Here is a 17,591-nt window from a genome sequence, read left to right as displayed (position 1 = left end):
ATGTTTCAGAGCTAAAACATTTCCATCTCGTGATGAATCATGATCGAAACATTTCCAGGCACAACTTTCGCAAGTAGAGGCAGAGCAGTTCAGATGGATTTGCAACTACTATGAACGCTTCATTTGGACTAGAGGTTTGAAGTCTTGTTGATTTAGCAATTGCATGCCACTGTCTTTACCGGGAGAAACTTTGGCAAAGCCTGAAAAAACGGATGTTATTCCTGCATAACCTGATCTTGTTACTACTTTTTGGTTATCATCGAAATGGACCTCAAAGGGAAGCAGTAACTGAAGCCTATTATTCATTATACAATTTTCCACACTAGGCAACGAGAAGAAAACTTCATGTCAACTACTATTTCCAACTCATTAATGTGTTTACCAGATTCTTGCTAGATCAGGAATTTTTTTTCTTCCAATTTACCTCAATAACTTTCAGGCGTGATTAAGTTCCTGGAAGAAGGTTCTTCCAGATTATTAATTGGCTGAGATAATTTACGAGTCCTTTTTCTCTCACGCGAGTGGGAATCTGTTTCATGGCTCCACGCAAATCCAACAGGTCTGGATTTCCGAGTTAAGACGCCGCTAAGAGCACACACTACAGCGACGACATAGCCACCCACGTCCAGCCTAGAACATGCATGCAAACCATCCCCGCTCAGCGTGATCATGCAGGCAACCTCTCCAAATTACTATACTTCAGCCAACGAAGCCCATTCTCGATAGTCCCACGCAGGTTCTCATTGCGTGGTGGACAACTCATGCTGTGTTTGGGAGTCCATATGATGGTACCAAATGTGCTGGCACCTCGACATGGAACCATTTTTGTCCATCTGCCTGTGCCAATGCCGAGTAGCGTTAATCATCAAAAACAAACAGTGACGGCGTCACGGCGTACTACTGTGATCTCCACCTCCAAGCTAGCTAGCCACTCTGATCGATCTGATCTGATCTGATCCTCCTCTCTGTATCCTAGTCCCAGGCACAGTGCAAACTGCCGGAGCTATTTAATTGTTTACAGCTGAAAAGGGTTCGCGGCACATGATGGAAGCATGTGGTTTGCAGTAACTAGAATATATGCTCACAGAGTCACAGTACGAGTCACTAACTTCCCCTTGTGCAGCCACTGGCTTCTTCTGTTTCTTCTCGGCATCAAGTGCGATGTAACGCTATTATGTTATGCAGCCATACTGAGGTTTATACATATCACCCTTAATTAATTAAGTAGTAAATATACTAAGCAATTAGTATCTCTACGGTAACATATCAGCCTTTTGGTGTTTGGAACTTCTAAAGAAAAGGGCGTGGAACACCACCACCACATGCTAGTTCTTCACTTGTTCGATTTCAGTATTATATCGTGCAGTCCCTCAGCCAGCTCACTTGTCAGGGATTCCAGCTAATTCATCCATATATATTCCCTCTTCATCTCAGTCAAACCTCAATTATAAAGCCCTGCATCTGCCCTTTCCCTTGAATATCACTCGAACAGTGATGCACCGGTCCGACCAAATCGATATTTGAAAAATAAATTAATAAAATTTCGAATTAGAAGGGGAAAAAACCCGACTGTAACACGGACGGAATCCGCAGTGTTGGGTCGGCCAAATCTGATCCGATATATCCGATTTCGTTGTTGTTGTTCGGTGGTTTGGTCGTAGCCTCCCTCGTAGGAATCCGTTTTGTTCCGTTGCAGGCCAAGGGGATACGGAGGAGCTGACTGTTACGGACGTTGGACTGCAACGATTTTCATTCCGCTCAGGCAGCTTCCACGTGCACGTGGGGTCCGGTTACAGCTTTGGACCGGGTGGATTTCCTCTCCTGAGCCGACCTCGTCTTTACTGAGGCTGGAACCTGATTGGGTGGATTTGACATGGGGACCCACGTCCCGTCGCCATGTATGGCTTCCCCTTGCGGCCTCATTGGCAGTGCGAGGCCGGGCGGACGACAGCCCGCGTTAATTCGATTTTGTTGGTTTAATTTATGGAGTCCAATTAAAGACGAGAAAGCACGTTGATAGGCTGTCCGCTCCATGTCGCTGCTTTATATTATCCACTTTCTCTTCATTAATTAATTCATAAAAATGATGCCCTTTTCCACTTAATAACAATTAATAATGCGTCATTTTTTTTTTCTTATATAGCCTCGCTCCTCCTCTTCCTCGCCATTCTGTCACCGTAATTCGTCTGCTCTTTGCTTTCTTGGCTTCCTTCCGACGACGATGGGGCAGCAGTTCGGCGACACGACGCTCACCAAGGTGTTCGTCGGCGGACTCGCGTGGGAGATGCAGAAGGAGGCGCTTCGCGAGCATTTCGACAAGTATGGGGAGATCCTCGAAGCCGTCATCATTTCTGACAAGATCTCTGGCCGATCGAAGGGCTACGGCTTCGTAAGTTGCCGGGATGGTGGCTTGTGAGTAGGGAAATGGGTTAAAGTTGGAAGTTTGTTGTGTGAGTGTTTGCGGAAATGCGTAGGTGACGTTCAAGGAAGCAGAGGCGGCGAAGAAGGCGTGCGACGACGCGACGCCGGTTATTAATGGTCGCCGAGCAAATTGCAACCTTGCTTCTCTCGGCGCTAAGCGCGGAGGCGGCGTTATCCGGCACTCTCCTCCTTCCACTCCGGCGCCACTCTCTTCGCGCGGGGGCCAACCACCACCACCTGGTATCATTCGACTCGGGTTTTGATCTTCCGACCGTGTAGAAGTTACTAATTTTAGTTTTAAAAAAAAAAACTGTGATCTTTGTTGACGAGAAAGGCATGGCGGTCGGATCGAGAGTCGTCTCGCCGGCGCCGCCGGCTGCGCAGTGGTACTACCAGAACCCCTCCGGAACTCCGCCGCCGCCGTTCCAGCTGCACCAGTACCACCATGGCCTTCTTCCCTTCTACTCCACCTCCTCTGCCTACGCGTAAGTCTCCCCACCACCGTCACAGGCGCCATTTCGCCAACGGAGAACGGGGGAAGGCGGTGGCGCAGGCCGCGCGCGGGCCCGCCCGTGCACATGCTACGACTGTCGGGGCCCGTCACGTGGCGGCCTCCCACGTGGTCCTTCCTCTCCGCGGGCCCCACGTAGTAGTTTGAGCTGGACCGGCGGGCCGCGCAGCTGTCATCCTTAATCTCCCTCCTTCACGTGCAGCGCACATGTCCTTATCTAATTAACTGACTCCCCTTTCCGTTAATTGACTGCAGGTACTCGCCTAATTACATGGCGGACTTCGGTTACAACTCGGTAAATAGTTAGTTATACATTAGCGACGGCTATATCTATCTGTTTAAACTATAAAATCCTTCGAAAGAAATGACAAGGTTTGTCGGTATACAGAAGCTGAGTCCAACTGGTGGAGGAGGATACTACCATGGCCAGTTCTCTTATCCAGCAACAGCTCAAGGAGGAGGAATGGTAGCTGCTGCAGCAGTTAATGGAATGCTACCAATGTACCCTTTCTTCCACTTCCATCCTCACCAATCTCAGGGCATGGCACTTCCTGCAACCCACTTCTTCCCTCCCTCAGCAACGACTGCCATCCCCACCATCATCTCCTCCACCAAGCCTACTGCAATCCCTCCTGCCACTGGTAAATCACTACGCCTCTGATTCATTGTTTAATTTCTCATTAAGAATATTATTTACAATTGAACAGCATTCGCGTCACTGATATGATCCCAATAGTTTGTGTGGCAGTGGAGCAAGGCAAAGGAGCAAACTAATTAATTACATGGTGGAGGAGGAATTAATGGCTCGAGAGAGTACTCTGCAAAGATAATGATGCAAAATCTTTCATTGATTGTTATTCTATAAAATCTGGGGATTCTTTGGTTCCTCTCTAACCTGCATCAAATAGATAGATGCACAATCTGTAACAAGGGAAGACAATTTTCGTTTACCAACTTATTCTTCATGGTAAACCTTTTTATCAAGCTGCTAGCTGCTTGGAATTTGCATAACCTTAACGACAACCATATCTTTCGTAGCTTAGCTTTGTGATTTTTCTGTCAGCCATGATTCCTCGTCATTTGTCGAAAGGAAGTGCATGCTAATGTGGCGCGTTTGGATGGTTAACTACCTACGTTAACAGACGTGCTCGTTTATAAAAATTAAAGGAAGTGTTTTAGTTATGCTGTTTGAGATTAATTTTGCCATTGGATTTGCCTTCGCAAACCATAATGAAAATCTGAATAGGTTGCAACAGAGAAAATGAGAATCAAGTATAAAGTGATGTGCTATTATTTTAGCAAATTAAGAGATTACGTTCGCCCAAACGTTCCTCAAAATTTATTTTTAAATTATGATGTTATCATGAATATGAGTCAGATGGAGGTCGAGTGAATTATTATTGGCGTTGACAGGGGACGATTGAGATGTCTTTCTTGTATGCATTTTTGAAAATAGACTCTCATGTGGTGTTGACGGGCGACGATGATTGAGCCGGTGGTATTTGAGCTTTGCGTACACTCAGACAGACACATGGACGTTAGAGATCCGAAACCAGAAAAACAAGTCCCCGAAACAACTCCTTCGACGTTCAAGTCAGGTATTTTTTTCCCCAGAAGAATAGTGTACGAAGGAGAAAGAAAGACAAGTGCGAATGTGTGAGAGAGCGTACCTGCGAAAGAGAGAGGACCTCTCCTTTTATATGACAGTGTGTATCTTCTAGAACCTGACTAGTGTCAGAGAATGTCGGGTGTCAGGATTTGTTGGATGCAGGAGGGCACGTGACATCCTCCTGTAGACTGAAGGAAGGTTTCATTCGCAGGTGAATGCAGACCGTTGGAATATTTCCTGACACGCGCAGTTAATCTCTGACATGCGGTTACAATTCCTTTGATCCTGTTGTCCTGTAGCATCTCCTGTCTCGACTAGATATGAATAGAGCGGCTTGGGATGATCAGTCGGGTATAACACCTAGCCCAGGTCCTGGGAGGTCGTGTGCTGTGGAGAGATCATCCAAGAGCCGACCAGGAGTTGCAATCACATCCTGGTCAGGTATCACCCCACCTGCCTATCATGTCTTAGACAAAGGGGTCTCGGATCTGGAGTCTTAATCTGTGAGAACCCGACCGGGAATCATGTTGCTGACGTCGTCATCCAATCCTACCTCCTCTTTCCATGTCTGTTGACTGTCATCTCCCCTTGACTTCTGACTGTCACATCCTTTTGACTTCTGACTGTCACGTCCTCTTAACTTCTAACTATCGTATCCCCTTGACTCCTGATTGCCCCACCTTATCGGATCTCATCATTATTACCGTATCAATAGAAAAGAAGGTAAATTATGAAATAAATTTATAATCTACTATTAAATGATAACCAATTAGAAGATAGAGATTGTAGCTGGCCATAAGGACAACAAAGTATTGTGATAGATAAAGATTGACATGAATTTAGTCAAATTGAATTTCTTTTGAGGCAAATTAAATGGGGGTGTATTCGAATTGGGCTGTATTAGGGTTAATTGAAATGGGTTGAGCTTGGGCTTGGATCAAGCTGAATTAGGTCTACTAGTTTGATTCTGTTTTTATTATTTCTACTGGGTTATTGGAAAAATAAACCTCTATTAATAATTGACACAAATTGCTTCATGTGGCTAGATTGATTGAAGGGATTTCATGGGAGGTGGTTCGATATGGTAAATTGAATCTTAAATCCTATATTATATATAGTACTAAAAAGTATCTTAAATCGTGCACATATGCTACCGGAGTACTATATAAAGAGGGTTCATGCATCTGTGGAGATATGTGTGTTATTTGTGATTATGCTCCTGTTGTTGCTACAGTCCTCTTTGCCATCTTGCTACTATTTCGATAACTGATTTGAGCATCGGAAGACCAACGTCGGGGATCCCTTCCCTGGTCTAGTACTGATGTTCTTAGTTTTGCAGAGCGGAGCAGAGTTTTCACACAGTCAACCGCGGAGCCACATCCCTAGCTAGCTATATTCACCATTTTCAGACAAGATCATAACGGCACCATCTGTGGGAACTTAACCTGTATTCAAGGTGTGAAGATGGAGGACGCTGGACGACTTTCAACTGTGACGTTGACGCTAAAGGAATTAGACATGCTAATACAAGCACAAGCGTCCTAGATGGTGGAGCAGTAACAGCAGACGACAATGAAGCACTAAGCAAATGAACCTGCGGTGTCAGTAACGGGCCTGCTAGCTCACCACAGAGATTGAGTGGAACCCGAAGTCGAGCGGAGGGCAAACAACAAGCCGACTAGCATGTATGGAGATGCACCAAACACATCGACCCCCTTTAACCGAGCACTATTCCACACCCCTTCATAGGAGCAAGGCCGAGCCGATAAAGCATAGGGATCCTCCTCGGAAGAGTGCCTATCCGGGACGAATAGAAAGGTAAGGCACCTAGGCTCGATGACTCCCCAGAATGGATAAATAGAAAGTTCTCTGAGGGAATCTTGGGCGACCGATTGCCACAACATTACGCGCCATTGACGATTGGAGAATACAATGGAGCAGATGACCCATAAGACCACCTGATCAAGTTTGACAACATGGTCACACTCCATCAGTACACCGATAGAGTGAAGTGTTGAGTCTTCCTCACCACTCTTTCAAGATTGGCACAGAGGTGGTTCAGACGGTTGCCGATCGGATCAATCCACAGTTTTAAGGACTTCCGAGCGACGTTTCTGTAACATTTTGCCAGCAGCCGCCGCTACCAGAAGACAAACGTTAACGTGTTCACAGTAAAATAAGGGCCCAAGGAAGTGTTAAGGAACTACATCAAGAGGTTCAGCCAAGTGGCCATGGACATTCAATAGGTCCACCCGGAGATATTGGTAAGTGCCTTCTCACAGGGACTTACAAAGGGTGAATTCTTTCACTCACTCATCCGAAGGCCACCAAAAAACTTCGACCAACTGCTCAGGCGTGCCAGTGAATACATCAATGTGGAGGAGGCCCAAGCAGCTTGGAAGAAGGAAGTCATTCCTGAGTTAGCGGGCACCACTGAGCGTCGGTCGGCGCAAACCCATCAACCACCCAAGGGCCTCCGAGCGGGAGTGACTCAGCTGCACCAGGAGCCCTCGCCCACGTTGTACAGCATGTGGAAGCAAAGCAGTCAAAGGCTGCGAAAGGCGAGCCTTGGACACCATTGTTCTGCTTGTACCATTGCTCGGCCACACACAACACCCAGGACTTCTACGATTTGAAGCTAGTTTCAAGCCGACCGACTCCTCCAGGATATCGTCGGAGATCACCATCCCTCGATCGGCCTCACCAACGTCGATCGGGTGGACGACATGAAGAAGGAAGGCTAGCGGTCGAGCAGCGCCAACACCAACCTCACCGTAGAGGTAATGTGAGTCCCACTCGGGTTTCTGCTGAGCAAATGGGACCTTCAGCTTAGGAGGAGGAAAATAGGTGCAACGCCGCATAGGGTGACATCGGAATGATCGCTGGAGGGCTAACCGACGGTGATTCTAATAGGGCTAGGAAATCGCACGCCCGACAATTTGAGATACACGCTGTCGAGTGTGTTAGATTATATATGTTTATTTGTTTATAGCTTTTAGAGCAATTTGGTCTTTTTCCTTTTTTTTTATATTTAGAGTTTAGGGTTTTTAAAAACTATATAAGACTTTATACTCTGTATTTCTAAGAATCAATTTTGGATTTAATAATATGGTTAGTTTTTTCATTCTCTTAATTTCTACATGGTATTAGAGTGATTCTCCTTCTCTAACCTAATTTTTTCTACCGCCCATGTTATTGCTTCCTGTTGTCACTGTCGTCTCCTACTGCTGCTGTTGATTTCGGCGCTGACATCTATTTTCTGTCCTGCTGCTGTTGATTTCGGCGCCAACATGTATTTTCTATCAATCTCGACGTCGACACCCTATCCTACCGATTTCGGTGCTGACATTTTTTTCTGTCGATTTTGGTGCCGACGTTATTTTCTATCTATTTTAGCACGGAAGTCCTGTGCTGCCAATTTCGGCACCAATACTTTTTTCTGCCGATTTCGATGTCGACACCCTATGTTGCCGATTTCGGCATTAACGTCCTTTTCTACTGATTTTGACACTGACACTCTGTGCTACTGATTTGTACATTTGATATCTTTTTCTGTCTCAGATTCTTTGTGTGACGATGGGTCGTCTTGACATCGATTTTTGTGAATCATACAAATGTGTATCTTTACAGTTTGGTTATTTTGAGAATTATTCATTCTGTCATCATGTCGGGTCGTGCAGATGCTTCATGGAAATTTGATTTGTATATATTTGAGCAGTTTCAACAGTTCCTTGCTTCACAGCCCTCTTCCATGTTAGCTTCCTCTCATATAGGTTTGTCATCATCTGGTATTTTAGGTATCTTCATCCTTGTGGATTTTGGACTCTGGTGCCTCCTATCATATGTCATCAAATTACCATCTTTTGTTTCTTTTTCTCCAAGTTCATCTGTATCTATTGTGACTACTGATGGTACTCCTATGTCATTAGTAGGTGTTGGTTCAATTGTTACATCTTCTTTATCTCTTACTAATGTTTATTATATTCCGAGTCTTATTTTAAATCTTGTTTCTGTTAGTCAATTATGTGAGTCTAGATACCTAATCTTTTTTTCTTCATCCAATTGTTATTTTCCGGACCCACGATCTTAGAAGCTAATTGGGACCAATCATAGGCAAGGAGGACTCTATGTTTTAGATCAACTCAAAGTACCAGAAGTTGTAGATTTAAGTGTGGATATATCATCTTTTTATTTGAGTCGTTCCTCTTCTAATTTTTATTTGTGGCACTCTCGTTTAGGTCATGTTTCAGTGTCTCATTTATAGTTTTAAGCTTCTACAGGAGTATTAGGACCGTTAAAAAGTTCTGATATTTCTGATTGTAGTGGTTGTAAACTGACGAAATTTTCTGCCTTATCATTTTCTAAAGGTCTTTCTTTTTCTTCTGCTCCATTTGATCTTATCCATTCTAATGTATGAGGACGATCTCCTATTTCTACAAAAGGGGGTTCAAGGTATTATGTTTCGTTTATTGATGATTACACTCGTTACTCTTGGGTTTATCTTATGAAACATAGGCCTGATTATCTTACCATTTTCAACAACTTCAGAGCTCTTGTGAAAACTCAACATTCTAGTGTCATAAAGTATTTTCGTTATGATTTCGGGAGCGAATACATTTCAAATCATTTTTCACTTTACTTGCTTCTGATGGTACTATTCATTAAACCTCATGTATAGATACTCCTGAACAGAATGGTATAGTTGAACGAAAATATAGGCATCTTGTTGAAACAACCCGTTTATTTTTATTGTCTGTCAGTATTCCTAGTACCTGTTTTGGGGGGGGGGGGGGGGGGGAACAATCCTTACTGTTGTTCACATGATTAATAGAATTCCAACCTCACACAATTTAGGCTTGTCACCTTTTGAAAAATTGTATGGGCATGCTCCTCTCTCTCCTCGTTGTGTGTTTTTTGTTGTACTTGTTTCTTCCTTCATCCACATGTTGAGCATAATAAATTAACATCTCGGTCTACTCTTTGTGTTTTTCTGGATTATGGTGTTAGTTAAAAAGGATATCGTTGCTTTAATCCCGTTAATAAAAATTGTATGTCTCTCGTCATGTTGTGTTTCTTGAACATATTCTATTCTTTTCTATTCCTGCTAGTTCGCACAATATGACAAAATTAGATCTATTTTGGATTGATCCTTTCAATACAGCCACTAAGGAAGCTTCACCCATAGCTTCTACTGGTAGCTCAACTGAATCTGGTACTTTGGTTCCCGAGATGTCCGCTCCACATGTTCCTCTTTCTGCCACTAGCCAACCAACTTCTGAGATTGTGGATGATCTTTCTCTCCACCATCGTCAATCCACTCGTGTTCGTAAGTCTACCAAACTACTAGATTTTGCTTACTCCTATTATTCTCATTCTTTTACTTCATTTGTTGCATCTATTCATTGTCTTTCTGAGTTTGTATCCTATATAGAAGCTATTTACAACCCACTTTGGTAGAGTGTTATGACTGATGAACTAACTGTTGGATCAGAAAGAACGCTAGAGGGGGTGAATAGCGATCGTCGAAAATCAAAACCAAATTAAAGTACGCAGCGGAAGAGAAAATGAAAAACAATGCTATCAAACCAAGTTTTACTTGGTTAGGAACCTTCGTCGACTCCTACTCCAAGGCTCACACGTGAGAGTGTTTTTGATGGAAAATTCACTATCAGTTCATAAATCTTTACAAAGATAGATACAATGGATTTATAAATTAAGTGCAATAAATAACAGTATACCAATAACTTCTAAAGATCTGGAAGGCTATGCTTTCAATTGATGGAGTCGCATCACTCAGTCATCCGAGTTATGTTGCTCAGTCGTCAGAGTAGCGTCACTCGGCCGTTAGAGTCACGTCATGGAGTCGCAAGAACTTCTTTGGAGTAGAGCGCAAGAAAGCAATCACAAATGCAAGTTGTGTTGCTGGCTCTTAGTGGAAGGTTGCTTATATAGCATGTTCTGGGCACCTGGACCGTGACGTCAGCCGTCCAAACAGCGCGCTCCAAGCTAACAACGTGATAAACTTTGGTATTCCAGGCGCCTAGACCAGATCCGGGCGCTGGACCATCTCCGGGCGCCTAAACCAAATTTTCCAACAACTTCTTTTCCTGCAACATAAAGTTAGTCTGAGACAATAAAAATTACATTACCCTGCAAAGTAAAGTTAGCACAATATAGCAAATAGGGTAGTAATTAGTTTCTATCTCCTCAAGACCAGAATCTAATCAAGATCTCAACTTAAATTTTTCAAATGAATCTAAGTTGGATTGACGCCTACAGTTCCCTCAACGGGGAACGAGCCCTCACAAAGTCACTCTCCTCCAATGACTTACCTTAACTTACCAACTTGCCAGACATCCGATCAGCCAGTCGACCTGTCTCGACTTCATGCCAACTATCCAGTTGGCCCGTTGACGTAGCTGAATTTCGTGCTAGATATCCAGTCAGTCTGTCAACCTATCTGGACTTTGTACCAGTTATCCAGTCGGCTCATCAACCTAGCTAGATTTCTTGTCAGATATCCAGTCAGCTTGTTGACCTATCTGGACTTCTCCTGCATACTCAATCAAGTCGTTAGATCATAACACAACCTAACTTAACTTATTAGTCATTCATCAAAACCTGAATTAAACCGTTAGTGCAAACTGCCCCAACAATCTTCCCCTTTTTGATGCAATGACAACCTAGGTTAAGTTAGGAAAAAAAAGCAAACATTAACAGACAAGTGGCATGGCTTAAATTAGTATGATTTCGATGTCTTGCTTGGTATTTTGCTAATTTAATCCCTAACCCTTCCCTTTTAACATTCATCACAAAATATGAATAGACAATTAAGTAAAAATTGGCTAAGTAACCAGAAAAACTTTAAAGATAGAAATTTTTTTAAGATTATTTGGGGGAGTTAAAAAAAATCTTAAAAATAAATACAGATAATAATTTAGGAAGTTTTGAAAGTAAAAAAACTTTTCAAAGTTATTAGATAATGCACTTTACCAAACATATGCTTTAAAACTTTATATTAGGACTTTTAAAAAAAAAGTTATAAAGTTGAAATAATTTTTAAAATCTACAAACTTTTCGAAACATAAGTTTTTCAAATATAAAATTTGAAAATGCTAGGGTTTGCAAAAAAAAAAAAAAACTTTAAAGTTAAAGTATTCCAAAAACATTTCTAAGAAAAATATTAAGGAATGTTTTGGAAATGCTAGGTTTTTCAAAAAAAAAAAAACCTTAAAGGTAAAGTATTAAAAAAAACATTTTCCAAGAAAAATACTAAGGAATGTTTTGAAAGTTCTAGGTTTTGTAAAAAACCTTAAAGGTAAAGTATTCAAAAAAGATATTTTTCAAGAAAAATACTAAGAAATGTTTTGGAAATTGTAGGTTTTGCAATAAGTACTTTAAAGTTAAAGTAAAAAAAAAAAATTCCAAAAATAGGTTTTGCAATAAGTACTATAAAGTAAAAAACACATTTTCCAAAAATACTAAGGAATGTTTTAAAAATGTTAGATTTCTAAGAAAATATTTTAAAGACATTTGATAAACTTGGTGAAAAATTGATCTTTAAGAAAATATAAGGAATGTGTTCAAAATGAATTTAAAAACAATATTTAGAGTTGGTATTCCTCCCCCTGAACCTGACATGATTTCAAAATAAGCAACTATAAATTGTCTTTAACTGTCTAACCATTACTTACTTACTAACTATCAGAAGATAGCAGTTTTCACTTGGTTAGTCAAGTTAAGTTAGTTTACCCAGTTAGTGTTTGACTAAGCTAAATTACATAACCTGATTACTATGAGTTTGGTATTTAACGCACAGACTTATGTTGACACACTGATAAAAGCATCTTAAGTCTAGACAATCTGCCTATGCATCTGACGTCGAGCAGAATATAGATTATTCTGGGGTGTGAAGTTACAGAGAGATTAAGAAAAAATAAGAAAGAGACTAGGAATAAAAGAACAAAAGAGATGTAGCCGTAACGTGGCTTAAGCGAAACTAATTAATTCAATATCAAAATAACTTGTCCCTAAACATCATCTAAGCATAGGTTTATATAGCTCTCAAAACCCTCAAAAAAAATATAAACAAAAAAATAACCAACTAGACTTATTCCATAAGATTTAGAATAAATTAACTATCAAGACTTGGTTCCTAAAATTTAGGAAAAAATTAAATATAAAAAATAAACTAAATTTATTTAACAGATAACTACTTAAAAAAACTCAATTTTGGATCCTCTCCTGTATCAGCCGCCTGGAGTTGAAGCGAACTCATCCTTGAGTTTAGGGTGGGTGTATCTGACTCCATGGCACAATGACTTAAGTGTTTTACATTAAAAACATCAGAAGTTTTTAAATGACTAGGATGTCACAACCTGTAAGCATTGCCATTAATCTTTTCTAGTATCTCGCAAGGTTCAATCTTTCAATCTTTGAGTTTGTTGTATTCACCAACAAGAAAATGGTCACAAGTTAATACATCCCAAACCATATCACCAATGTCAAAAAGAACCTTACATCGATGTTGATCTTCCCTGATCTTGTTTTCGGTGTTGCTTTCTTGAATAACTTGCTTAATCTGCTCATGAATAACCTGAAGATGCTCGGCCATCTCCTCAGCCTTGGGGTTAGAAATAGGGACTAAATCCAGTACCCCGGATGAGTTTCATCCATAAACAACTTCGAAAGTACTCAAACTAGCGGTCATGTTCTTTGATATGTTGTATGCGAATTCTTCTTGTGGTAAAACCATATCCCATTGCTTCGGTTTGGTTCATGTGAGACATCTTAGAATATTTTCTAAGCTTTAATTCACTACCTCGGTCTGACCATCCGTCTGAGGGTGATAGTGCTGCTGAATTTTAGCTTCGTCCCTAGCTTTTCCCATAAAGTCTTCCAAAATTAACTGACAAATTTAGTATCACAATATGAGGTAATAGTTCAAGTAATACCATGTAAACACACAGTCTCTTTGAAGAAGAGGGTGGCAATCCGAACAACATCCATGGTTTTTCTGCACGTCACAAAGTGAGCCATCTTGGAGAATCGACCCACCACAACTAGAATAGAATTAGCATTGGTGAGGGTTCCCTTAGATTGCTGACAAACAAAGCAACGGTCCATGAAATGAGCTACGTCACTGGTTAGCTTGGTCCAATAAAAGTCAGAAGAGATGAGAGCTAATGTCTTATCTCGGTCAAAGTGCCCTTCGTTATGCAATTCATTGAAAATGTGTTGTATATCTAAGAAAGATCCAAACCCGACAACCTTAATGCTCATGGTAGTAAGCAGGGAAGAATGACAGCTTATAGCATTTGCAACACGATTGAGACTCCTGGATTGATGCTTCAGCGTGAAGGTGAACTCTGGAAGTGTTAGAACGGGTGCTTCGGTCATCTTTTCCTTCACCAGTTGAAAACTAGTTGTAGCCACTTCAGTCCACTTGAACTTATACCCCTTGAGCCACTCAGTGATAAGAGCAATTAAGGTACTAAAATTCTAGAAGAATCGACGATAGAAAGAGGCCAATCCATGAAAATTTTAGATGTCGTGAATGGTTTTTGGCTGCGGCTACTCTAAAATTGCATCTATCTTTGATGGATTTGCATAAACACCATCAGTAGATACTATAAATCTAAGAAACAAAACTGAGGTTGTGAAGAAAGAACACTTCCTATTTTTGATGAACAAGTGTTCCGCCTTTAGATTCTAAAAAATAGTGCGAAGGTGATCAAGGTGCAAAGCTTGTGTCGGGCTATAAATGAGGATGTAGTCAAAGTATACAACCACGAATCTTCCCATGAAAGGTCATAAGACTTGATGCATGAATCTAATGAACGTGTCGGGTGCATTGGATAGTCCGAAAGGCATGACCATCCACTCGTACAACCCATATTGTGTCTTGAAGGCGGTCTTCCATTTATCTCCGGGCTTGATTCAAATCTGATGGTATCCACTCCTAAGATCAATCTTGGAGAAGATCTTTGAATCGGAAAGTTGATCCAACATGTCATATAAGCAAGGAATCAGAAATATATACTTCATTGTGATTGTGGTAATGGCTCTGTTATCAATACACATGCGCCACGAATCATCTTTCTTTGGCACGAGTAGGGAAGGGATTGCACAAGGGCTCATACTCTCACGAGTATAACCTTGTCTCAATAGCTCCACAACTTGTCGCTGTAGTTTTTTATCATCCTTAGGGATAAGACGATATGTCGGCCGGTTAGGTACGCCTGACCCCAGAACGAGGTCAATCTGATGTTGAATGTCTCTTCTAGAGGAAGGTCTTCATCCATCAAATCAGTAAAGTCGGATAAGAGTTGTTGCACCTCAGCTGGTAGATCCAAGTCTAGGTCTATTTTATCGCCTTTGTAAGGAAGCAAAGTATAGACCATGTCTTCGTGCTTCATCTTGTTCAAAAATCTGGACATAGAAAATAGTGTAGAGTTATTAGTTACCAAATCTGAAGGGATTCCATCTTGTCCAAACTCCAAATAGAGTGCAACCATGTCAGGATACCACGAACTCATCATCTTCCTTGTAAGTAGCCTCGATCGTCCTTCTTCTAGATTCAAAAGGAAAGTTGGTAGCTTTATTTTCTTCTCGTAATAGCTCCAAGGGGAACATAGCCATGTTGGATGGTACGAGATGATTATGTCACTGAATGCTCCTATATCAGATGCCGCAGGTTGAAAAGAACTCGTCCTCGAGTTTAAAATAATGTCTTCAGCATCCATAGTCTCCCTTTTCTTCGCATTGTCTTCCGATGTGGCACAAACTGTATCTTCAAATAAGACCAAAATCTCATGGTCATCATCATAAATACCTTGTCAACTTCATCATCAAATATCGGTTCGCCTAGTGCTTTGATCTCGTCTTCATCGTAAATTGGATCACCGAATAATTCGATCTTGTCGTCGTCTTCATTACATCTTGCAATTGAATAATCGAGAGAGTAGGACTGGTTGTACTCGATGTTATCGAGGTTCGCATCCTCATGGTTGTCTCCATCGTCGTGAGAGGAAGGGGGGACATAGAGGCGATGGGGAGTTGGTGTTCTCTCGAAATTATAGGTGGTGGGGTGGTTGAACCCGTATTTCTCGAAACTAAGCTTGTGCATGGACAACTCTTCTCGATTGAAAATTAGAGATTTTTCAAAAGGGGAATAAAGAAACTTATGATCTTTACGTTCTCGTGTCGCTAGATGTCGAGATAACTTTATAACTTGTCTTTGTAGATACTGAATCTCGTCTTGGGTGCTACGACCATGATGTAAGGCTTCCTCAATCGAAACCTGCCTTTCACGATCATGACCACGCCACGATGACTGTAACGACCCGGCCCTTTAGCCTCTTGGGCGGCTCTTGCGGCGGCCCACTGGCGGCCCTTATGTCATCGGCCCATTTGGCGACCTCTCATGTCGTCGACCGACGACCCTTTGGCCATGCCGTTACTCACTAGGACTTTCCACCTCTGACCAGTGGATTTTTGCCTCCCCCAGGATTCGAACTCTAAACCTCCAGGCTTAAGTATTAGAGTTTATGAATCCTGGTAAACAAGTGAGATAGGCAAAAATCCACTGGTCAGGGGTGGAAAGTCCTAGTGAGTAACGGCACAGCCAAAGGGTTGTCGGTCGACGACATGAGAGGTCGCCAAATGGGCCAACGACATAAAGGCCGCCAGTGGGACACCGCAAGGGCCGCCCAAGAGGCCAAAGGGTCGGGTCGTTACAATAAAAAGCGCCTTTTTATTGTAACGACCCGGCCCTCTTGGCCCATTTGGCGGCCCATTTGGCGACCTCTCATGTCGTCGATTATGTTGTCGACCCATTTGGCGACCTCTAATGTCGTCGACCGCCGACCCTTGGCCGTGTAGTTACTCACTAGGACTTTCCACCTGGATTTTTGCCCCCGGATTCGATTCTAAACCTCCGGGCTTAAGTATTAGGTTTATGAATCACGGTGCAACCGAGATCATCTCACTTGGTTGCCAGATTCATAAACTCTAATACTTAAGCCCGGAGGTTTAGAGTTCGAATCCTGGAGGCAAAAACCAGGTGAAAGTCCTAGTGAGTAACGACACGCCCAAGGTCGTCAAATGGGCTGACGACATAAGGGCCGACGGTCGACGACATGAGAGGTCGCCAAATGGGCCAAGAGGGTCGGGTCGTTACAATGACCCTCCATTAGATCTTAATGAGCTCTGATACCAACTAACGCTGAGCAGAATATAGATGATTCTGGGATGTGAAGTTACAGAGGGTTTAAGAAAAAATAAGAAAGAAATAATAAAATAAGAAGTAGCTCAAGATAGGTTTAAAAAACCTTCTTGAGAAAATAAGAGCAGGAATAAAAGAATAAAAGAGATGTAGTCGTAACGTGGCTTAAGTGAACTAATTGATTCAATATCAAAATAACTTATCCCTAAACATCATCTAAGCATAGGTTTATATAGCTCTCAAAACCCTCAAAAAAATCTAAACAGAAAAATAACCAGCTAGACTTATTCCCTAAGATTTAGGATAAATTAACTATCAAGACTTGGTTCCTAAAATTTAGGATAAATTTAAATATAAAAAATAAACTAAACTTAATTAACAGATAACTACTTTAAAAAACTCAATTTTGGATCCTCTCCTGCATCAGCATCTCACCCCTTTCTAAGTTTGGCAATACACAAACAAGTTAACCCTAATGTGTTGGTAAGATGCTCAAGTCCTAGATTTATAGGAACATACATTCTATAGATTTGATCTAGACTAAGGCTAAAATTAATTTTGAAAAGTCTAAAAGTAAGGAAATTTTGAGAAAATTAAGAAATTTTATCCTAAAATTTGTAAGTTATTTGAAAATCATTTTGAAAATAGCAGTCCTAGTCTATTACACACATTTCTAATTGCCGACACATGTTACTAAATTCACTTTCAAGGAGGAGTTCGGTGAATATGTCAGCTAAGTTTGACTTGGACTCAATGTATTTGAGTTCAATGTCACCTTTAGTGACATGATCCATGATAAAGTGGTGTCTAATCTTGATGTGTTT

General features: G+C 41.6%; 1 protein-coding gene across 2 annotated transcripts; it reads left to right on the top strand.

Moving 5' to 3' along the window:
* The first annotated feature begins 2,141 nt into the window (after window positions 1-2,141).
* LOC122000962 (probable RNA-binding protein ARP1) lies at window positions 2,142-3,974 on the top strand. 2 transcript variants are annotated; one of them, XM_042555483.1, is made up of 6 exons: window positions 2,142-2,389; window positions 2,475-2,661; window positions 2,756-2,906; window positions 3,188-3,227; window positions 3,321-3,573; window positions 3,681-3,974. In XM_042555483.1, exons 1-6 carry the CDS (start codon window positions 2,222-2,224, stop codon window positions 3,704-3,706), a joined length of 825 nt encoding a protein of 274 aa, XP_042411417.1. In that variant the 5' UTR covers window positions 2,142-2,221; the 3' UTR covers window positions 3,707-3,974. The 2 variants fall into 2 exon arrangements, with proteins under 2 accessions (XP_042411417.1, XP_042411416.1); XM_042555482.1 differs by having other exon boundaries at window positions 2,143-2,389; window positions 3,669-3,974.
* Window positions 3,975-17,591: the final 13,617 nt, after the last annotated feature.

Source organism: Zingiber officinale, chromosome 7A (assembly GCF_018446385.1).
Source record: "Zingiber officinale cultivar Zhangliang chromosome 7A, Zo_v1.1, whole genome shotgun sequence".
Taxonomy (NCBI): domain Eukaryota; kingdom Viridiplantae; phylum Streptophyta; class Magnoliopsida; order Zingiberales; family Zingiberaceae; genus Zingiber; species Zingiber officinale.
This window is presented reverse-complemented; position numbering and strand designations above follow the sequence as displayed.